This window comes from Chaetura pelagica, unplaced genomic scaffold, assembly GCF_000747805.2.
Source record: "Chaetura pelagica isolate M959 unplaced genomic scaffold, ChaPel_1.0 scaffold405, whole genome shotgun sequence".
Classification (NCBI taxonomy): Eukaryota; Metazoa; Chordata; class Aves; order Apodiformes; family Apodidae; genus Chaetura; species Chaetura pelagica.
Genome location: NW_009953489.1, coordinates 5,124,089 through 5,148,424, shown reverse-complemented (window position 1 = coordinate 5,148,424; position 24,336 = coordinate 5,124,089). Strand labels below are relative to the sequence as shown.

General features: G+C 42.2%; 1 protein-coding gene across 1 annotated transcript in view; it reads right to left on the bottom strand.

The window, feature by feature from the left end:
• RAPGEF1 (Rap guanine nucleotide exchange factor (GEF) 1) overlaps positions 1-24,336 on the bottom strand; it is an 82,560-nt gene that overhangs the window by 42,797 nt on the left and 15,427 nt on the right. The window contains exons 2-3 of the mRNA XM_009998881.1: positions 7,747-7,886; positions 2,988-3,166 (exon numbers count right to left, since the gene is read on the bottom strand). Of these exons, the coding sequence (XP_009997183.1) occupies positions 2,988-3,166; positions 7,747-7,886 (319 nt within the window). The remainder of the gene's footprint in view (positions 1-2,987; positions 3,167-7,746; positions 7,887-24,336) is intronic.

Genomic DNA, 24,336 nt, shown 5'->3' with positions numbered 1-24,336 from the left:
CGGATTTCTCCTCTGCTGCAATTGCTCTCCTGTTCTCCAGCACCAAATGGGACCACAGTACAAACCAGCAGCTCATTCTCAAACAGAATGAGTTATCTGGGCTCCAGGTTAACACAGTAATGCCAAAACCAACATGCTTTCCATTTTAATTTACAGCTCCATCCTGTGCCTGAACATCAAAGGTAAATATTTAAGTGCTGTGTTTAAGCCTATGTTATATTATTTCAGTTTTCTCTATTATTTCCTTCTTGCTTATTAACTCTCCCCAAAAATGTCTTGGATAATTGAGAGCTGACTGTATTAATTCCTTTACAAATAATTTTCTCACTGTTTATAATGCCTGAAAACATGTAATTAAAACCTGCTTCTTTACAGAAATTAAACTGAATGAATTTCAGGTTTGGAAGAGGAAGGGTGTTGCTTTGTTTTGTTTTTAATGAGAAACAGAATTGAAGCTATTGTTCTGAAAGGGAAAGAAAAAAAAAAAAGAAGAATTTTGGAAGGATGACAACTCTAAATAAAAGTTAACTGTAACAACAGTGCTTGCAGGCATTTTCCTGGCCATTCTGAAAACACTGACTTCATTACTAAACAAGGTGTGTTAACAGTACTGCTGCTGGCAACGCTTCAACAATGCTTTGTAAAATCAAATCAGTTTCAAACTGCATCAAATCCATGAACAGATAAGAGAAGGTGTAATCTTGCAATCATTACTGATACGGGTGTTCCAAATCTTCCCATTTCTCTTTGGTATCCATTTTACACTGGCTTAACTCCAGTCATTTCATTAGCTGTGAGAAGAGAATCAAGCCCACAAGCTTCAATGAGATGATTGAGGTGAATTAAGTTTGCAGGATGGGGGAGAGAACTATTGTCAAGTTACAACCAGGGGGATACAAACAAGGGCAAATACCTTTTTGTTTGGTTGTTTTGGCTTTTTTTAAAGCACTGCTGCTTGCCATTTGTTCTAATTTCATTTGAAATTAGCTTGGTAGGAGACATTTCCTAAACAGAGCCCTCCCCCATCTCTTTCTACAGCTTTGATTTGCTTGCCATTAATCTTCGGTCTGCTTCCTTCTAAGGAGGCAGTAATTGAAAGCCCATTTTGTGCTAGATTTAATTACTTTTTTCCTTGATGGAAATGCTTCCCCTAAAGCAAAAAGAAGTCCGACAACAACTGTAGGGCTTTCTTCCACACTGACACAAGTCTTGCTTACTTTTCTTGAGGGGGATTTGCTACCAAAATCACCCCTTTGTGCCCCACCCCTACTCAAAGAAATAAAGTGCAGAGGTAGGCAGGACAAGACACAGCTTTTCTGAGAATGCCAGATCACCTTTCTAGTTCTGTGAGGCTGAACAAGGCAGTACCTATGGGATCTGTGCTGTGATACACACCTTTTCCAGAAAGAGGGACTCATCACTATGCTGAGGACTTACACTGACTATGAAAATTCTGTTTATATGGTTAAATACAGAAATCCATCTGTAAAGGTTGCATTAGTTCATTACTAAGAGAGAGAGTATAAGGAATTTGAAGAATAGAAGTGTCTGAAATACTGCTGTTGCTGAAGATCCTTAGTTGATATTTATTTCCAAGTATATTTTTGGAAGGGAATATCACCCAGAGAATACCCACTGGGTACACAAATCAAAGCAAGTGACTATAAAGATGACATGTTGAGTTCTAAAAATATCTGCTGACATTTTACATGTTCTCCTGCTTCATTCATTCATTCTTTTATTAAATGAAAGCAGGTGCTTGTTAGGAATTTCATGGTTGTGGAAAACCTGCTAGCAACTGAAGAAACTTTTGTCTGTATACAGAAACCTGATGAATGTTCCCATTTTAGAAGCTATTGCTCCTTGTAGTTCTGCAGATCTAAGCTAAACTGGATCTCTCCTGTCCCAGCCACAGCTCTCATACTCACCTACTGCCTCCTTCCTTTTGTAGTGTCAGAAACAACCCTGGCCAATGCACTGGGGCCAAAGCCTGTCTGCAAAATATCTGGCACCCTCCTGCTGTCTTGACCATACTATAAACCTTTCTTGCACCTGAATTGAAACAAGTATCTTGAAACAAACATTTTGGAGATACTTAGTGGGAAAACAAATAGGAACTGCACAAAAAAACCTGGCAGGATTTCAGGAACGAAACACCTGCATTTCTCTGCCTAGTATTGGACTTTTCTCTGTCTGTGCTAACTTTGCTCTTTCTGTATTGTTCCATGATGTTTGCTTGTTTTGTGTAAATGGATAGTTCCTGCATCTATGGGATGCACAGCAACTATACCCTTATGGTTTGGCAACTCCACACATTCTTATAGTCCATGCTAAGCTTTGCTTTGGCAATTTCCTACTCCTTTTCTGGCTCCAAACCCACTGTCTAACTGGTTAAAACATACTACACATTATCTGTTAAAACATAAAACAAATAATCTGTTGAGAGTGTACAGGAATGAACTTGGACTCCTTAATCTACTGAATTACATCTGCTTACTTCTGGTCTCCAGCTGGTCCAGTAAAATAAAAAAAAACACAGTTAAGAGTGCAGGCTCAGACTCCTCTAGCATCAGGATGGATAAAATGAACAATGAAAGGGATTACTCTGAAGATAAACTCTTTTTAAAGTAAAAGCTATTGGATTTGTTAGCTTTTAGGATCCCATCATGGACTGCCAAAACAGTATCACATCGGAGGAGAATCTCCAGGCAATAAATGAAGACTCTCCAAGTTTATGCTAAGAATCAGCCTTCTTCCTCTCTGAAATCATTCTGATTAGCTTTATCTTTCCACAGCATTGGCTTCCCTTCGCAGCAGGAAATCTGCTTGTAGAGTATGTTTGAAAACTATCACATAATTAGTAGACTTCATTAGCCACTGCAGCATTTCCCATCTCCTGCCCAATATGATTCTTCAGACACAGCAAGGAAAGAAGCTGGGAGCCTGCTGGTCTGTCAAGAGTCCCAAAACCCAAGAGGGAAACTCACCTTTGCTGGATGCGTGGGTCAGTTTGCACCAAGGGCAGGATGGCTTCCAGCACTTTACTTGCTGAGCCTGGCAGCATCTCTAATACTTTCTTATCAACTGCCATTTTGTCCACAATAGTCTTAAAGTAGCGCAAGGCACTGACGACTTCCTTCTCTTTTTCCTCTAGCCAGGACACATTCTAAAGAGGAGGAAAAAAAAAAGAGAGATATGTTGAAACCTCTGGATTTTTAAGGGCAAGGTTACTCTAAGTCGGCTGAACTATGGCAACACTGAACTCAGCACATTGTGCTTCAGAGAACTGGAGAAAACCCCTTCCACCACCAGCACTTGCACATTGAATTACTAAGCTTTCACAAAAGAACAGGCAGTGCAAAACTGCACCCACACTTTAACTTTCTGAATTACATGCATTCCAAACTGAAGGCTGATCTTGATCAGTTTTAGGCCAAGATGAACAGTACTGATGACATGAAGGGCACTGCTTTGAAACCCACAGGACAAACTGGAGGGTGAAAGAAAGAAAACACATACTAAGTGCAGAGAGTAAGGTTGATGCAAGAAAGGAAGCAACAACTGCTGATTTTAATACAATTTATTGATTCTATTATTCTATGAGTTGACCCTCTGATGTGATCAAAATCCTTCTACCTTAAGCACATCTCACTCTAGATGGGCTTTTCAATCTGGAAATGCAGTTGTTCAGCCAGAGGGAAAAAAATAAACCCACAATCAGAAAAACTTTCAAACTCCAGAACAATCCAAACAGATGCCTTCATTTTTGCACCCATCCCTGATAGTTTCAATGACATGTGTAGTGTTCACCCTTATTATTCCAAGTAATTCTGCTGATGCCAACAAGCCTACTTTGTATGAAAGCCTTTCATGGTCTTGTCTTCCCATTCCCAAATAAAAAATGCTTTTCCAATCAGTCTCCAACCTAAATAATTGTGTGATGCTGCTGCAACAAGGCAACCCACATGCCCTCCATGGGGACAGACTGTGAAAGCTTAGTTTTGGCATCAATGAATGAATGTTGCAGAAGGGAACAATTCATGGGAATAAAGCTGGGTTGTGGTCACCAACTTCCGAGCCATCACCAACACTAGAAGAGGAAATTCAGAAGTGATACATGATATCTTAATGGCTTTTTGGACAGGGATATGTTTAAAAAGTTTACCAGAGTATGTCTGGAGGACTTCTAATGCCACAAATAGTTCCTAAGTGAGACTTAAATTAACTACTGAACATTGCTAGAAAATGTGTAGAGAGCTTAGTAGAGTCAGGTTTCATTCATTATCTCCTCAGTAAATTCAGCTTCAAGAATTAATGACCTATGGGCATTGTATGCTCACCAAACCCTTGTCAGCTGTTAAACTGCTGCTTTTCTGCAAAATCAGGCCAGCAGCTCAAAAGGTTTTAGGAAGAACAATTTTCAGGCAGCCCTGGTTAGTAATTTGGGGCTAGTTGCATAAAAGGATTAGAGTCCCAAGTCCCATCTAGCTCCAACTTTAGAAGTCTTAAATCCCAGTCACTTTCCCTGTCATTTTCCATCTCATCTGGGAAGTGCCTCAACTCTTCCGCTGCTTCCGCTTTTTGGTAATACTGCTTTCCAGGCACCCCAAGTCCTGCTCTGCAGCTCACAGCCACCCTGAACTCCCTTGCTGAGAAGTATCCTGGAAACTTGCTGATGTCAAAAATTACATTTCCCATTTTTCAGGGATGTGTCCTCACCACTGAACAGTTTATTCCAGAGTACTGAGAGGCTCAGTCCCTCCCACGAAGGTTTTCCATTTTCTATGATCACACATTTCAGGGATGAGAGAGAACCTGCATATTCCCTCAGCAAGTATGACTATGGCCCAGTGGGCAGAGCTCTCAAACAGAAGTGAAAAAACACGGATTTCACTCCCTGCTCTGATGACTGTTTATGTATTTCATTCAACAACTGCTTCCTGCAGAAAGACTTCAGACTTAATAGCTTAAACACTCTCCTGGCACAGGGCAGGGATGGGCTTGACAAAGAGTTCAGGGCTGAGAATGACAAGAGGAAACAAATCCTTCCGCTGAGGAGCACATCAAGAAATGCAGATCCAGCCACTGGATACTATTTGGGACACAGCCCTTTCTTTTTTTGGCAACTTCCCTGCTAGCTCTTTGGGTGACAATCTCATATGAGCACATTTTTATGAATCCCTTTCTGAGGTCCAAAGGCACCATACAAGTGTGGGTACATGCACACAAACAGGCACATGGGAAGCCTGCACACCCCACATGGGACTGCAGGTTCTGCTACAGATCTCAGACCCAGAAATGCCAGTTGTTGTGATGAGGCTGAAGTTTCTGGTGTTCAGTGCTCGACTCACTGAGGGCTGAGAACAGCAGCAATAAATCTAGCAAGAAGTAATAACCTGGTAGGGCAGATGGATAGGTATTAATGTCTGCATCTAAGAAGACTAATGGTATTTAGCTCTTCCACCAAACGTTTTAGTGTGTCCCTAAAGCTACAGTAAACAGGCAGTGTCACCCTTCTGGGTTGGCAGAGAGGACCTGAAATAATCTCTCATTTCATTTCTCAGCGGAGATGAATTTGCCCCAGCCTGACCCTGGTGAGACAACAGCCTGGTAACTGTGGGAGCTGCCAAAGCAGCAGGACCTCTTGATTCACCCATTTCCCTTTGGACATTAAAGGAGAGAAACTTGACATTCAGGCAAAGCAGCATCTCCTCTCCACATACAGATATTTTTGCATGATTTCTGAAGTTTTCCCTTGAATAATCATGACAAATGCATCATGTACAACAGGCAGCTAACCCAGAAAGGGTTACAGTGAGTTGTGCAGAATACATTTGATTACAAAAACTGGAACAGTCCCTGTTTTTCCTGCATTTTGGCAGTGAAAAACACATCATAACTTTGCATATAGTGTTGAAGGACCCCAGTGTTCCTACAATATGCCCTATGATAAGCATCAAAGACAGAATCCAGGGTACAAAAGGAGGCTCTGAAAAAACCCTCCCTCTCTGTTGCCCACATCTAGGCATAAAGGGGAGGCGGAGAAGATGCCTGCATGGATTGAGCATAACCTTCAGGCTACATGTAGTGATTTTGCATTAGTTTTTGGCATTGCTATTTCTGCTCTACACTGATTATCTACTTCAAGTTTATAAAAATAGCATCATAAGTACCTAAGAGGGAGGAAAGGATGATATTTGGTTTATCATCTGACAGAAAAATCTCCTGTTTGTCAAGTGATGTCTGTATTCCAGTCAGAGGACCTGGTGACAATCCAGGCATATCCTCCTCTCCACTCCCTCCCCACAAAGCTAACAAGCTGCCTACATCAATACAATTGATGATTTGGATGGTAGCTATTAAAATACATCAGGAATGAGCCAGAACTCAACAATATTTCACTGTATTAAAATGTATACAGCTTAAATAATTGTGTACAGTAATAAAAATTATTGCAAGTGTTTTGTTTCCCAATTAAAAAATCCCAGTCTGTACATAAAAAAGGTTTCACATGCCCAGCATGCCTTATCAGCAAATCCTCTTACGTTGTTTTTTAGAGGAAAGAGAGCAAAAACTTCAGCTATTATGAGCACGATAATATATATTTGCTATAGAACAGCCTTTTGAAAAGGGTTCTTAATTTTCTAACTTATTACTGATGTGGTTACACATCTCAAGATACCATCCTGAAAGATTGTTGGCCTTAAAAGCCTTCAAGAATACTTCCAGATTTTTTTATTATTATTTTTTTTTAGTAGCAGTCAGGAATACAAGGTGCTCAGCTACCTAGGAAGCATATCCACAGCCTCCTGGGGAAAAAAACCCTATAGCCTAGGAAATAAAAACCTCATCTTCCACCTGAGGGTGCAGAATAGAGCTAGGAAGCCTCACAGCAACTTCTCTGGGTGTTATGCACATCATGCAGCCCAAGATAACTGTATCTTGCTGACCCTCTCAATAACATCACAACAATCCCCAACAGAGATAATCTGAAAAAGTTTGCATACTGGATGAGACTTTCAACAACAACTGGGAAAGATTTTGCATTTTCATAAATAACCTCAACTGTTCTTAACTTTTGGCTTAGATTTATACTCAAAAACTGACTGCAATGGTACTGTTACAGAGACAGTCTCTGTTCTACATCATCAGGTCACAACAGCAGAGGAGATAACAATTTGATAGGTTTGTGCTGGGAAGAAATGGTGACCTCAGCTCTTGGATGATTTGAACATTGGTATATTGGGTCTGAGGAGCAGTGTGCTGGAATCAGCAGCTGCTCGAAAGCATTTGTTTGAACTCTCCCCACTGATGTCATCAGAGATTGAGCACATCTTTGGACCAGGCTCAAGGATTTGCTTGTCAGGGTTTTGGGTTTTTTCAGTGGATCACACCCCAAAACCAGGCAGTTATTTGGAAGCTGTAAGCATAACCATAGGGTGTGTATGTGGGGAGGATATGTCAGGCCATAAACTACATTCCATAATGAGATATTTAAACGCTTATGGAAAGAGGTCTCATTAGGCTCTCCAAAGGGAAATATATGCCTTGCTTGCTCTTATTTTATACTAAACAGACCAGTTTATAACTCACCACAAAGTCACCCTGAGGATCCTTGAAAAAATCTGCAGAATTCTGCAGAGGAAAAAGTCATGCACCAAAAGCAGCACTGTGGATGTCGATAAACTGAGCACCAGCAAGCAAGAAACCAGCAACACTAAAAGAACATGTCCTTCATCTGCTTACTTTGTTCGCTGACTTCTCTGGTGTTTTCACTGTCAGGTCAGCTTGCTTTCCTTTCTTTGAAGGGGTTCTCTTTATTTTTGGTGAATGAAACTTGCCCTTCAACTTCATAGTGAACGAGGAGAGATGGGAACGCTCAGAATCTAGAAAGACACAGAAACGTGTTACTGGATTAGGGTTAATTGGTTGAAAAGAGGGAAGTTGTGTTTACAGCATTATCTGGAAGACCAGCCTATGAAACAGAATTGCAGCCATATATATTTATTGAGTAGAACAGGATAAAAACAAAACAAAACAAAAAACCAAAAACAAACAAAAAACCCAAAAAAACTGTGGCTCTCTATTATGTTTCCAACCGCAATATCACCATCATTTCCTGCTTCCCCTCAGAGGCAGCAACACTGCAGAGCAAAGGCAGGAACAGCGGGATTGCTGCTGCCTTGGAGAGAAAAGGAAAAACACCTCTCTTAAAAGCACTTATCTCCAGCAGATGCCAAAGTACTTTACAAAGGAGGTAATCATCATCCCTCTTTTGCAGATGAGCAACTGAGTCAAGAGGAGAAAGTGACTTGTTCACAGAGCAGAGCTGTGTCTGTATCTTGGCTGGGGGTCAGGAGTCACTATGGGCTGCAGGGAGGTTTCTGCTGGGTAGCCAGGACTGGTGGCTGCTTCAGGAAAGGAGAACACAGTCTGATGGAATGCCCTTCCCCAGCTGCTGATCCCTACACCTCTACCCCATTGGTATCACCACCTCTGAATGTGGCTCCATGGATTATCTGAAAAAAATGCCAGCCCTTCTCATTTTGAATGGGTTTCACTTCAAATGTACCAGACAAACCAGAGAACAGAGGATTCAATGCTGAGGTATCTGCACAGTTTAATCACAGAACTGCTCAAGCCTTTGAAACATTTTGTTTTCATGTTTGTTTGTTTTTTAATACCTAAGAGCAAAAGCCTCAAACGTTTGCAGTCATGCCATATGCAGACTTACCATTGAAATGTATTTTTATCTGCTTTGCCATGAAGCTAAATAAAACTAAGCTGCCTTGTAGAGAGCAATTCAGAATGTATTTTGAGCAAAGAGCACTTTAATAAATGAAGGTCTGAATTGCTCTCTAGTGACCCAGATAATTCAGCAGAAGATACCAAACTCCTCTTTAACTACATTATCAAAAAAAAGTAAGCAGTTTTGCTGCATGTTTCATTTTTCTTTTAGATTATTTGGGAATTGCCTGCCCTGGCTGTAATGAGTCAAAACAACCCAGTCCCACACACGCAGCACTGCACCACCTTGTTAGCATGCAGACTGCAAACAGAAAAGGCTGCTGAGTCAAATCTAGCACCCAGAAGCTAAATACCACACTGCAGCACAAACACTGCTCCTCACACTCAGAAATTACCTAACCACAACTCAAGGGAAGGAACCCGTGCTTGCCTCCCCATGAGGGCTGGCTCCCTTCAAACTTAGTTTCTTGGTAGTGTGTTAAGACCTTGCTATTAACACCTTCCCCAGAGCCAAAACTCTGGTTAGTTATGTCCTCCAGATCAAAATTTTGCAGGCATTCTATTAATGGAAGCTGCATCAGCCTCGATGATAATCTAGTCTAGCTGCAGACCTGTTCTCCACTTACAGGAGTCAATGTTTTTCCAAGTGTGCCTTGTATCATAAAGTCCTGTTTAAGGCACTGAGGAGGGAGGCACTAAAACCTTGGTCACTGCAGATAAATCCAGACATATCAGCTGGCCTCTGAAGAATCACTTACAGCAGCTGGCACCCTAACTTAGCAGCAATTCACGTCATTGCTTTACATCCACAATGGGATCTCCAAACTGTTAAAACCTCTCCGGCTCCATAGGGTGCTGAAGGTCACCACTGAAAACAGTTCCTGGCCGCTGTAATAATGCTCTTGTAGTCCCCTCAAAAAAATATGTGGTATTTATTTCATGCACCATATGAGGATTTCTGTACATGCACGCACATGCACACCTGCCAAGAGAAGTCATGGCTCTGAATTTATTATTTTCAAGAACTGGCAAACAATTACAATAATTAATCTCCAGGGAAATAATGGTAGCAGCAACAAATTGCGTCTGGCTCCTCCACGGGCTGCAGTGAGATCCAAACTGCTAGTCTGAGTAAAAAAATGTTCAGTACCTACAAAACCCTTGGTTGCTTATGGTGATAATTTTGCCTTGTAGGAAGACAAGCAATTTTGCAGGGAGAAAGGTTTCACAAGACTACTATTTCCTGTCCTCTTTCCCACCAGACACCTCTACCCACCTTTACAGGGAAAGCGCATGAACAGCTGAACCAATGCCCATGTGTACGTGGTCTGGAACCTCCAAAAGGAGATGTCCTGGCAGCAGAGAAAGTTTCTCTTCTGCTGATAACAGATCCCCTTCACTACCACCAGCAGCCTAATCACTGCCCTTCTGTCTCTTTACTCTTCTGTCACATCAAACACTGAATGATTTGCGTGCCACGCTCCAAGGGGACTCAGACCTACAGAATGAGGACAGTGCAAGTGGCTGGAGCAGAACAGGAACTTCTTAAAATAGTACTAGAAGTAAACCAGCTGACAATATGAAGACCTGCTTTGAAGATCACAAATTAATGCAGCTTTTTACTACCATGTCCTTCTATCTACAATAAGCATTTTCCAGATCTCATCTGCTGATATGTTTCTGATGCTTTTGTAGTTAAACTAATGAGTCACAAACCAATATTCTCTTACACTCAATTACACTTAGCACTTAAAGCAGTGCTTTTCTTGTTCCAAGCACATTACAAACACAACTTTCTCATCCTAAAACAGTTAGGTCTTAACCGTACTCTGCAGATGGAAAGCAGGGACAAAGGTGATGCAACTTGTCTAAGAGCAGAGGGTGTCAGTGACTCCAGCATCTCCATCAAACTGCAGCCCCTTGTCCCTCTTCCCATATTCATGGATCAAGTGGTGCAGCTACTGTGATTATATTCAGTGAATGCCAACAGACATTATTTGGCATGATGGGCTTTATGGTTTTCAAGCAGATACATCATTCAAGCATTATAAACAGAGTTTGCATTTTAACCCATCTGGATGAAGTGGTATAAAAGACAAGTTACTCTTAAATAGGAAGGTATTCTAGGTCCAAGGTGTATGTTACCTAAACTTTTACAAATTAAGATGAAACTATCCTGCAAAAAGCACAGTTGAGCAAAAGTTCCCAGACTGGTTACCATAGCACTGGTCTGCTCTGAGAAAGTAACTTTCTTTACACTATATCCTAATTTAAATACCTAACTTGGTCTGTCTGTCCAGTTAAAAGGTTTAAGCAGCACAACATGCCTTTACAGATCAAATAATTTGATAATGTACAGAGAGATGCAGGAAACAAAGCCATGGTGGTGCTCAAACTACATCTTCTGTCCCTCTGCTCCTTCCTGCCTGTCTACAGTAACCAAATCCCTTAATGCAGCATTGAGTTTGCTCCTCAGCGTGGTAGCCTGCCCGCTGGAAATTGTTCTATCGTATTACCCTCACCTCTTACTGATGAATAACAAGCAGTGTTTAACTGGAGCCTCAGCATTGGCTTTCTCAACTTCTCCTTCCCCTTTCTGGAGCACAGGAGGAGGATACCTTGCACTCACTTCTACACAGGGTCCAAATATTTTTTTTAATATAGACATTCAAAACCTGTCTGGACACGCTTCTGTGTGATGTACTCTAGGTGACCCTGCTCAGGCAAGGGGGTTGGGCTAGGTGATCTTTCGAGGTCCGTTCCAACCCCTAGGATTCCATGATTCTGTGATATATAAATGGGAAAAGACAAACTTGATGGAGTGATTTTGAATGGAAAAACAAAAATATCAAAGTGTTTCTGTCTCAAAAGAACCACTGACTTCCCATCCCTTCATATTTAATCTTTCTGGATGCTCCGCTGCTGCACACAATTGGAAATAAAAATCCCTTCAAAATTACTTCAATGTGGATCTGAGTTTCTTGATTTCTGACTGGAAGTTTTAATACATCAGTCATTGCTAATTCCATCCCCCTGTTAATGAGGCTCCTGCTCTGTTGTGCTTGAACATGCTCCAGCTGTTGAGTCACAGACCTCGCTCAGCTCTCAGGCTCGTCTCTCCTCCGGCCGGCACGCGTCTGGGGTCTGACCACACACACACCACCCGAAAGCTCAGAAAGCTCACATTATGTGCCTGCTCCAAGCAGATCCCCCCTGCCCTGCTGTGGCTGGAGAGTGTTTTTGGCAATCCTGGAGTCTTCCCCCTGGCTGGGGAGGCGATGACCGGCCAGGAGCCACCTTGTTCCCCGCCTCAGCTCAGCAGGTCCAGCAGAGCAGTGCTGCCTGCCAGTTTGCTGACAGAAAGCTAAACCTGCTGAGGAAAGAACTGCAGATTTTAAATGACAGTGGATTAAGAGGCACAAGGGAAGGCAGATAAATCAGCTTATGTGCTTGTGGGTGAAGAAACTAGGCTGCTTAGGAGAAAGCTGGCAAGTCAAAGCCCAACATCCACCCCTGCCCTCAAAGACCGGTCACTTTCCACTTTGGGTTCAAATGAACACGAGAAATGAAGTCGAAACACGCACATGCTGGTGAATTCCACCAATCTAACCCAGCAGCAAATTATTTACTTCAGAGTCATAACGAAAGTTCAGCCTTTTGCTGAGTTCAGTCACAGCAGACTTTCCCACTGCCAGGTCCTCCTTGCTGGCCACCACCCACACTGGCCACATGCAACCATCACATGGGGGCTTCAGAGGTGGGAAATAACCCGAGGCTGCTTCTGGACCTCCTGGTTACGTTTTTGTCTCTAGGGCACAGCTCCAGTGACAGCGATGAGCACTTTAACTGTTTAACTTGTTTGCTACAATCCAAGCACTAGACAAACTGAAAATAGACTTTTTAATTTTAAAAAAAACCAACTTTAGAATACAATAGATTTTCTTTCCTTCACCTGAAAACCTAAATCCTAAACTCTACCTCTTCTCTCACCCTGTGCGTGTTCACACACCAAAACTCTGCAGCTTTAGAGGAGACAAAGCCTTCAAAAAGGGTTACAGTACATTTTCCAGCTTGAACTGACTCTTGCGGCTCATTAGAGAGAACGAAGTGGAGTCTAAAAATCTTATGCCACAAATCGTTCCCTTTTTAAAGGCCACTTGGGTCTCTGCTGGATGCACATATTTAAAAGCTATCAGATTAAAAATAACAGCGGACATCTCTCCCCAAGTCATAATGAAGCTATTGTGCACATTTTTAATCAACTGCTCCTGCCATTTATGCCACAAGTCCTTTGAAGGCCGAGGTGACTTATGTAATGAGTTACACAACGATGCCCATTAAAATGGCATTTGTTCCCTTGGGCTCAGCTCCATCATTGGTGGAAGACAAAAGGCAAGTTTCAAGGCTTCAGCTAAACCCTAGCTGACAGGGACTTTAAGAGTTCTGAAGCAAAAGGAAAAAAATAATGAGCTATAGTTCAAAACAACCTTTCTGCTGAGGATGTCTGTTTGGTGCAGCAATGATGACACTGGGCTGGGGCTTCAGCTCTGACTTCTCTAGACCCTTCTGCTCTCAGGAACACAGGAGAACAGATCATTCAGGATGGACAGATGGGCACGAAACCTTCCCGTGGTAATCACAAAAACTACTGCAAAGCATCTTTCAAGATTTTATATAAATATTACTACAATCCCAACCACCTTCCTTCCACTCTCCCTTCATCTTAAGGCAAGAGCCTTACCACTTACTTGTAAGTACACAGATCTGTGGGGCCTTTGCCCTGGCTAAAGCTTTTGGGCTGTCTTGTATTGCAAACATGAAAATAATAGTGACTGACAGAAAAAAAAAAGCTTTGCAGAGACATTGCTCTAACCTGAAACTCAAACAGCCTCTCCCAACAGCCAAGCTGCTCTGCAGAAGAGCTGGCAGAGCTGATGCAGGAGGCGTGATGTGAAGCCCACCAGTGGGCTGTGGGCAACAGCCACAGCAGGGGCACTTTTAAGAATGATTTTTAGTATTTTGTAATGGAGGACATCTCTTGTCTTGATTGCAACAAAGCATTACAGCCTGCCAGTCTGTAGCTTTGGGAGTGGAGAAAAAGCACTAGGCTTTCAAGGGTGGAAGAAAAAGATGAGGAGAACCCCAGATGGGTTCTTAGCCCTTTCACACCTGCAAGGACAATCAGCTCTCCAAGCAGGCAGCAAACAGCCTGCTCTACACTTCACGCCCTCTTTCTCCAGAAGTCCTGGGGATGTTTAGAAGCCTAAAAATGCTGATATGCAGCACTTCTGGGATGCTGTATGTTCTCAAAAGGATGAACTGGGATCCTGAATACAGAAAAGACAGAATGTGACAGAACAGAATTAAAATATCCCTTTTAAATGTATAAGGACATCACACCTACCACTTCCATCTCAGTGAGTTTACTTTTCTCAACTATGCCATTACCCCCAAAGACTGAAGCAAAGAGAATTTATTCAGAAACAAAAAAAGACCTGGTAGGAGATCCAGAAAGGAAAAAAAGGGAGGGTCCAGTGTCAATCAGGAAGTTTGCCCACCCTAACCTTTGTACCTTAGGTGGAGCTGTTTGTAAGCTGCTCCAGGTCCCTCTCCAGGGAATCCGATAGCTAGGCAAGCTGCCAGGTTTTGGAGGAAAGCAGTGGAGGAAGGGCAGCTCGAGAATCAAACAATCGTTCTTGAGCACTAAGGAAACTTTTCCTTTAACATCACGTCACCTTTGAAGCAGCCAGCTTCTGGGAGCGGAAAGACCGACTGCCCTTTTTCTTTTTGGCACCATCACAGTGAATGAGCATCAACCAGCCAGCATTAATGATGTGCAATGACAGCACACAAACTTCTATGGAAAAGGGAGGCTCAGTTCCCTCTCAGCTGGCCAGGCAATGCTCACTGACTCACAGGCTTCATTATTTTTTATGCCGCCCTCTGGGGCCTCCAGAGGAAGCAAAACATTTTTATTTGTCAGAGAGCACATTTTTGTTTTGATCTTTTTTTTTTTTTTTCTTCTTCTTCTTTCTCAGCAACCATGAATGAGGCATCTCCAGCTGCAGCAAACCCATGTGGAAAGAGCTCACAGTGTCTGCAAGGGAATTGGGAAGCACAGAGGCCAACTTATCAATTCAGCCACGTCTCCCGACTGCTGCGAAAAGGATTGGGTCAGTCAACAACATTAATTTTACGGTGCATTAGTGCTACAGCATTTCGTGCTTCCAGCTTCATGTTTGGAAGCAAATCTTCAGGTTGCAAGGAAGAGAAGATGCACCAGACCAAGCAGCAAGTTCAGACCAGCTGACCAGGTTACCTCCTAGTCCTCTTTTAGCCTGAAGTATTTCGGAAGAGAGAAATCTCCTTCCATGCAGACACATTAACCAAGAATCCTTTAGCTGCTTAAAACTGCAGCAATACCACCCAACTGATTTACAGGGGGAAAAAAAAAATGAAAAAAAAAGAAAAAAAGGCACAATTACTTGAGCAAGGAGGGATTTAAGGGAGTAGAATGTTGCTACCCAAGTTCAGTTTCCTCCAGCACACCAAAGCAGGCTTTGAGACTTCTTAGTGTAAAAGATACTGTAATTTATTGATAAGCAGCAGACAGGACTTTTGCTCTATCTGAAAGAAAGCTGCTCCAGCAGATTGGTCCCTGTGTCAACTCACAAGCAGAAATGTTTCCATTTACCAAATCTCTAGCTTTGTATGGCATCTGGTGAGTCTCTGGTAATTTCCCATTTAAGTACTGATTTTGCACAGCCCTGCAAACCCGAGAGAACTAATGGGATTACAACACTGGTAACATGACTCGTAACTCCTCCTGTGCCAGCAACACTAAAACAACAAGAGAGTCAAGTAGCCTCCTACATCAACATGACTGCTGTGGTCCATGCTCACCCTGCTCTACACATTAAAACCACCAAGGTTGTTAGCTAAACATTTAATTTGAAAAGGAAAAAAATGATCCAGCTACAAGGCATAGCCTCTGCATCACTTCAGCAAACAGCTCTGAACGCAGCAATTGCGACAGTTGTGAGGGAACCTCTTGAATTCCTCTGTTCACCAAACATGACTTAATATGGGGTCTGTGGGCACCCCCCCCCCCGCTTGTCTAATGGCTTGATGAGGATCTAGTCATGACAGTGATTCAGACATCTAAAAATAAAGCCCGGCAGGCACAAGTATGCATGCACACCACCTGAGTCACTCTAGGCTGCAGGGAGCACCAGAGCCAAAGCTAATTCATTCCCTTCACGCTGCTGCCACGGCTGGGCAAAAAGCCCCGTCACTAGGCTCCACTTAAACTCTTTCTCCCCTCCTCTCATTTCACTTGAGCACATTTAGGCTCTTTCTACGTTTTAAAACCTTTGTGAGGCTTGGGTTACAGCAGTACGGGTGTCAGCTTTGAAACTCAGACCTGAAAGATTATAACCTGATGTTGCTGGAGCTGTTTATCCATCTCCAAGGTGACAGAATGTCGTCACTTGCACTCTGCAGGGCAGCAAGCAGAAAAAAACACTACTTCAGATGCTTTGGGGAAAAGCCTAATTGCTCACAACCTGTCCACAGGTTCAACAGCTGAAAAACAAGGTTCTAAATGAATGTCTTGACTTTGCATCTGCTCCACAGCACCACTTTTGAATGGGAAAAACTCAGCCCTCTTCCATCCTCGGAGAGCAACCTCAGCTCTCATTCATTAGGCGATGGAAAAAAAAAGTAAGCTGGCTTGGATCTCCCTGACACAATTTCCAGTTGCTTTGGACATTACTAATTATAGTCATCTTTATTTTTGACCTCTGATTACAGACTCTTTGCACATTCAGCTTGAATTGCAAAGCTATCCCCTCTTTTCTAGTAGGCCTGGGAGGAACCTTTATACCCTGCCCAAAAGCCACCGCCCACACTCATCTGAGCCGAGCACAAGAAATAAGATCAAAACATGGAAAGTATTTGCTTAAACATGCTCAATTTTATTTCCTTCTTTAGCAAGTGCCATAGATTAAGGGCAACAGTCCAGGTGAGAGGGTGATGTAAGCTCTTTTTCATGCCTGTTAAGAGATGAGCTAACTGCTCTGTGAGGAAGCCTCATTTCTCAATGTTCTGACTAGCACTGTGTCCTCGGGGCACAGATGCTGAAAAGCAGATACTCGGTTTGGTAAGATTAAACATGTCTGCACAACTCCAGTGCACCATGCTGGGGGCTCCCATCTCTGCAAGAGAAATGAAAAATTAATTTCAGGAGCCAGGCCAGCACTATCTCCTGGAGAAGCACTGCAATACCAGTGTAAACTCCCCTACTCTTGCCTACTCACTGAACCAAGATACGGCAGGAGGGCTGTGCAAATCACCACACTTTGAGGTTCTGCTCCAGTGTTGCCCCAAAGGGCCAGCCCTCTTATCTCCACAGACACAGACAAGCATGTGTGCACAGTGATACAGAGGCACCACAGGTGTGAAATTTCTGATGTGATCAGGCCAGAAGCTGCTGTTACATTATTATTGTGCTGCTTCTATCAAGGGTTAAGGAGCTGCAGGCCATATCCTCAGCTCCACACTCTATACCTGATATGATCTGCAACCAAACCACCAGTTTTATTGCCTGCCTACAGGCAGTAGGAAATTTTAGTCTTCTGTAAGCACAATTTGAAACATCAGTGCCTCCAGCAAGGGGAAACCGAGATGTTAATTGAACTGAACAGCCAAGGAGGGAAAGGAAATACTACCCCTCGTCTTTGTTAGCTGTAGGATTAACACATCCCTGGATCATCATGGTAGGAAACACAAGGTAGTTCATGGAGTCTAACTGGAACATGTATTTGCACTCTGCTGCACATAAACATTAAAAGTTACTTTAGCAGTAAACAATTACTTATGACAACTCTCTATTTTATCCTATCTCCTCATGCCTGAATTAAAACCACCTGGTTACATTGCTCCTACAGGTTTCAATGAGAACGCACAATGATACAAATACCCATCCTCTCAGCAAATCCTGACTTAAAAGCAAACAAAATCTTCAAAAAGAGAACAGAGCAATAAACTCCTACAGAAGCAAATCTGTTCAAACACCACCAGAAGCATGAAGGGAATCTGAAGGAGTCTGTGCTGTCTAACACAACTAAGACTACTAAAGACTTGAGGCTTCAGTAGCATGGAAACAGCCACCAGAATTTTACATGTTAATTTAATGCTGAAGAAAAAGCAGCTATTCCTCAGCTATTTTGGGATATTATGTAACCTAATGTAGTGACAAATTTGGAAATGCACTAAAGGGGATAGCTGAGCCTGATGTCTTTGGAGCCTAATTCTTTGCTGGTGTTATTTCTCATACCACCCAGGCTATTTGTATTTAAACAGATACTGTTATCTTTTATGGGAATCATCAATAGTGGGCCCTACTAAGAATCAGTTTCTATTTTCAATGAGTTTCCAGTTTACTGATACAGGAAGCTGGCCTGCATTTCAAGAAGAAACAGCTTCAATGCTAACATAAAACAACAGGCAATGGCTAAAGGGAACTGAGATGAGACTATTCTACCAAAGTTGAACCTTATCTCAATATCTCTCCACAAACCTGTTGAAACAATTCTTTTATCACCAAACAAATCTTGGTGAATTAGCAGATACTTGAGTGAGGTTGTTACTAACAGTCCATTCCCTCATCCTATCCCAACCCATGCAGAGCATGGCATCAAGTTTCAAAAGTGAGATTTTGCCCACCTGCCAGGGAGGCACAGGATGCCACTTAAATGCGTCCAAAGACCACAATTCACTCCATGAAAAAAAGCAGGTTTTAAAACCCAGATTCTGCAGCAGAGAGACATTAGGTTTCTATAAATAAGAAATAATTTTGTACGGTATTTATATTTAATCTGCTTTTGACAAAGCAGCAAAACCAGAACTGCCAAAGCTATTTCAGTCTCAGCAACACACTATGGGATTGTGTGGTGATGCTGCCATCCAGCCCTGAAAGGTAAATCGATACTAATTTCAGCTCATGGTACACTAAGCAATACTTTGGGAGCTTAGGAGGTCCCTTTGGAAAACAGCAACTAGTCTGTAACAAGAAACTTCAGCTCCACGAGGCCACTGGATGTGTGGTGCAGCCGGAAGGCTGCATGTCAGGCTTTGCCTCTGGGGTCAGGCTGAGCCTGCTGCTTTGTCAAAGCTTCAGTGTGATTAACTTTATGCTCTTTCACTGTGAAAAACATTCAGTAACCTACTGCTTTCTGCAGTGGATTTAGTATGTCGTAGCAGGTGGGGTAAGAAAGACATCAAGGCATGTTTATAAAAATGTGGTGGCATTATTAGAAGGATAAATAACCTCTCAGTCCTCCTGTGCTTAACAGTATTATTATATTAATTATTATTAATGGTAGTGTACCAACACCCTGCACAAGCTTCAACCCTGTTGGAGTTTGATTCTTCAACTGGGTTCCAGCCAATCAGTCAAATTAATTACACTGTAGTAAAGCAACAAGAAACACTGTAAGCAATCTTCCAACTAATAAACAACCACCTACAATGCTGCAAACACAGAACTGACTTTGTACATATGATCCATGCTTATTAATATTATTTTGCAGTATAACAAGCATCTAGTACGAAGCTTTGTGGCAGTACAGTAAGAAACTATAGTTTTGTAATTGCTATCTGAAAAATACTAATTCCTAAGAGAGTATGTGTGAGAGTCTGCAGGAACAAATCAGAAAGGGGTAGACTGATGGCCCCACAGAGCTTTCTATTTTCTCTGCTTCTACCTGAAAACTAGGGAGTGGGGGTCAGAGGAAAAATAAGGAGGAGAAAGAGGAGATGGGGTGCTGCATGGCAGAAATATCTGTGGATTGTGGGACAAGTCTGAGGAGAGCTGAACAGTGCAGGCATTGACTGCAGGACCTCAGCAAACATCTGCTCCCCACAAGGACCACGCTCCCTGCACATCACAAGGAGATTTCCAATCTCAGCTTGGACTTCATTTAGTTTAGCTCGTGTTTCAAGGAAACTTTCCTTTCTAACCTATTTACAAAGTTACACAACAAAATCAATTTGCCTTCCTCCCCAGACAAACAAATTTCACCTTTTTTTCTCCTCTGTGTACTCATGAACTCTACCCTGAAGCTCAGCAAATAAACTCTCAGCTTCATCCACTTCTAAACTGCTGATTTCTGTAGAAGAATGACAGATGGAAGAGATCTCTCCTGCTTCATTTTTGGCAGCTCTGCAGTCAGGCAAGTCTGAATACACTAAATGGGCCATCATTCTTCATTAACCTGAAAACCAGCCATGCATCTATTGCAAAGAGTGCAAAACCGCAAGATGCCTCAAACAAACCTTGGAAAAGGCAACTGATTTGGGAAAAGTTGCTTCATTAAAATGTGTTGAAAGTCCCAAGTTTCTTTGCAGAAGGGTCCTAGAGCCGCTATGACTACAAGCAATACCAAGGATGAGGACAGGCTGGAAAGGGTCCAGAGAAGGGCCACAAGGATGATTAGAGGACTGGAGAACCTGCCATGTGAGGAGACAATGTTTGTTCAGCCTTGAGAAGTCTCAGGGGAGACCTTACTACCATGTTCCAGTACTTAAAGGGTGGCTGCCAAGAAGACGGAGAATCCCTATTTAAAAGGAGTCACATGGAAAACACAAGGGGTGATGGGCACAAGTTGCTCCTGGGGAGATTCCAATTGGACAAAAGAGGTAAATTTTTCCCCAGGAGGACAATCAACCATTGGAATAGTCTCCCAAGGGGAGTGGTAGATTCCCCCACAATGGACAGTTTTAAGTCTCAGCTGGACAGGGTGCTGAGCCATGTCATATAAACTATAGTATAACCTAGAAAGGTTGGACCAGATGATCCTTGAGGTCCCTTCCAGCCTGGCATTATATGATTCTATGATTTCTGTGTCTATCCTGATATTAAACACGAGCCATAGGTACAAAACATCCATAACAGCTTGACTGCTTCCATTTATTAAAAAACCCTACTCTATATAACAGTTACATTGTTAAATTATGAAACTGAACTCATTCCTGTTGAATCTGAAAGATGCCCCTCACGAAAGACACTTTCAAACAAGATTCAAATCACTTATAAAAGAGAATTAGAATATAAAATATTTCAAGCACAGTCAAGTTAATTTGCCATTTGTTGGCAGAGAACAGAGCAGGTAAAGAGCTGAGCTGTTTTCTGGCAGCTGTATGGATTAATGCTCTTAGAGAGATCTCCTGAAACTGTAACATACCAGTTAATTTATCATGATAAAACCTACCAACATTTAAAGCCACAAAACCAGTAGGGCTCAGGCTTGATAAATGGGAGGGCTTTTCCAGCCAGGAAAGTTAATTCAAATCAAGGTGAAGGTTGGAAACTCAAGCATAATATTCCCAATTAACTTCCTACATGGTTTTGTTTTGGAATAAGACTGTCCACTTGCAAATTAGAAGCCAAACTGTCAATAAAGGGGAATATTTAGGAGTAATTCTCATACATATGGGAACCTGTTTCTCACATAAAGTTCAGCTTTGTCAAGCAGAAGCAGATGATGTACGTCCATGGAGGAGATTTTTCTTGTAGTCACCCTCCCTACAATCCAGGGGTCTGTTCTCAACATTGTTTGCTTATATTCCTTTTTTTCCCAGTTAGCAGGAGTGCTTTTATTTTGTCATTTTAATTTCTTTATAGGACACTCCTGTGGTACTATAAGGAATCAGGAAAGCAGAGGAACTAAACCTGTTCCTCCAACAACATAAACCCAATGTTTTCCATTGTGAAGCAGAAATTCCTGTTTCGTGCTCTCCTGTTAAGACCTGGGTCTGCATTCACAAAACAGCCCAAAAAAGAAGCTCCAGCTCCACTGAAATACTTTGTCATTTACCCACTCAGTGCAGGGCAAGGCCACTGCAGACCTAGCAGCAAAGCTCTGGTCTTACACTTAGACAGTAGTCTAAACAGAGACTAACCTACCCCCAACTGGCATCTGGTTTTTGCTCAGGAATTTGCAGGATGTTTCTTTTGCCCCTTCAATGTCAAAACTGCTGCCTTTGGGCCTCTGCAATGACTGTGTGGTGGTTTTTCATTTTACATGGCCAGAAATTCATGGCACAAAAGGACAAGAGGAGGGGATTCAAAGCAAGCAACACCTGCCATCAGTCACATGAAAAGCAGAACAGACGCAAAAACATGTCACTATTGGCAGAGGACATACCTGGCTGATGGCAGCTCCATTCCTGATGTCACTGTGACTGGCATTAAAGGACAAATGGACTAACTGTGATCCTTAAGCCACATAATATTCCTATAATTGGCTTGAAATGCACTGCCAGTGAACAGGCAGCAGAGAGTAAACAGCACGGCAAAGCTGTCCAAGCAATAATCAGGCTACTGTGGGAGAAATGACCAATATTCACAGCAAATGATCCAGTATAACTAATCTCACCATCCCTAACAAGCTCTCCAGATGTAACAGTACAAATGTTTACAGTCACTTTCAACATTTCAAACCAAGAAAGCACTCTCTCATATTCTTAATTGCCTCCCACAGCAAGACAGACAGGGATTTGGAGTCTCCATAAATCCTTACCGGTAGCTAAATCACCCCATTAATTTTCTAACATTAAGTCTACCAGGTTTATTTTGTAAAATTGCTAGCCAAACCAGAGTCAAATAATGAGATGATCTATTCAGAAATAATATTTTGCTTGGAGGAAAAGAAGAAACACCATTTTCATCTATAATACCCATAAATCACTTTATTTACGGGCTACAGCTTGGGGACTGAGGGCCAATCCAGTGATAGGGTTTCCCTTCAATTTGCACCATGTCAGCATCTGCTCTCTTCATGTGAAAACAAAAAGTTGCCCAAGGACATTACAGAACTTTCACACCCTGAACCACCCATATCCCAAAAAGCCTGCCTAGTTCTGTTAGTTATAAGCACGCTACATTTTGCATTTCCTGCCATTTTAGTATTGAATAAGTTTAGCTGAATATATGATTACACTGACTGGTAAGAGTAGCTCCTGTTAAACCTCAAATAAAAACCACTTATTTATCTGAAAGTTGAAGTAAAATGCTCCAAGGCTTCTTTCAGAAAGTGATCATGCAGCAAAACAATGGGCATACAAGGTGAACACCAGTAAATACAGTCAAAAGTACACCCTGCTCTCCCTAGATGTGTTCCTATTGTTCAATTACACTGTGGCAGACATGGCTTGTTAAAGGATTTTCACACACCTAAGGAGCCAAGTCTGGCAGTGATTTATTATTATTTTTTTTAAATTTAAATAAACATATTATTCCTAGGTATATACATAGTGCTTTTTAAGAGAAGCTCTGATTGTGCTGAATTACTGCAGTAGGAAACAATTGTCTGTAAGGTAAAAGGTAACAGCCAAACATGAGAAAAATCACAACAGGAAGAAAAGAAATTATCTTCCAGATATGAGAGCAAAGGACACTGCTTTCAAAGCATGCCAGGGGCTATGCTGAGCCCACTTATAGCAGATAAGAACTCAGATTGAATTCTGGAGGTCTAATCTGAAATACAGAGAATCATAATACTCCTGGAGGGAAACAGCTCCAGACAGCATCAGCGTTACAGGAGGAAGCTTCTTCTACCAAATGACCATCACTCTTACTAGAATTCACATCTTCTGTTTGTGTATTAACACAATGATCTTGTATTATCTTAGCCTCAGTCTACCATTTTACCTCCTCAGAAGCACAGGCCAGAAAGAGAATTGCAGAGTTCAAGCCTGTTCTCTTGCTGGATCATAAAAATCACAGTGTAATTGTATCCCACAAAAGGTCACCCACTGGGACCTGATGCAAAACAAGGAAAAACAAAACAAGGAAACCAAACAAGGACACAAAACTAACACGGAAAAATCCTTAAACAAAGCAAGAAAATCTCTGAAATCATTGGTCCATCCACTTAAGTGCTGTGAATTCATTATGGTCCTGATTCTTGCAGCTAGTTCTAAATTTTCAACCAAGTATGTAATTTTATTGTAAAAAAACAACCTGCATTTGAATGTATCCAGAAGAGCAGAGACACACACAACGCTTTGCATGTTAAATGCGCGGCTTTGTAGTGGCTTAAATTTCACACGTGCCCACTATTTCAGTGGTAAATCTGTTCTGACATAGCTTATTGTTACAGGATCTAAAAAACACGGAGACACAGAGAGCCTCTAACATGCCAGTTTTGATAGCAAACAGGCTATCTACAGAGAGGCTCAACAGACAGAGTAGGAAGAAAGAAGCCGACCAGTTGTCAGTCAGACCCTTTCTAATCAGGTTGAAACGTGTTGCCGCAGAGAGGGGGTTGTTCAGTCTCTCCGAGCCACATTCCCATCCCTCATGCTGCTTTCTTAATTAGCAGCAAGTGGACAACAGCTGTCAGTAGCCTGGAGGCCAGCAAGTTATCAGCAAAAAAGGGGTAAGTGTTAAGGAGTGACTGGGGGGCAGCCACAGAACGGGGCTGTTAAATGCATGAGTGGTCAATACACGCAAGACATCCAGCCAAAATGGCACTCTGCCTCCTGGCCTCCTGCACTGGCACCAAGAGGATGCTCTTCCTGCTG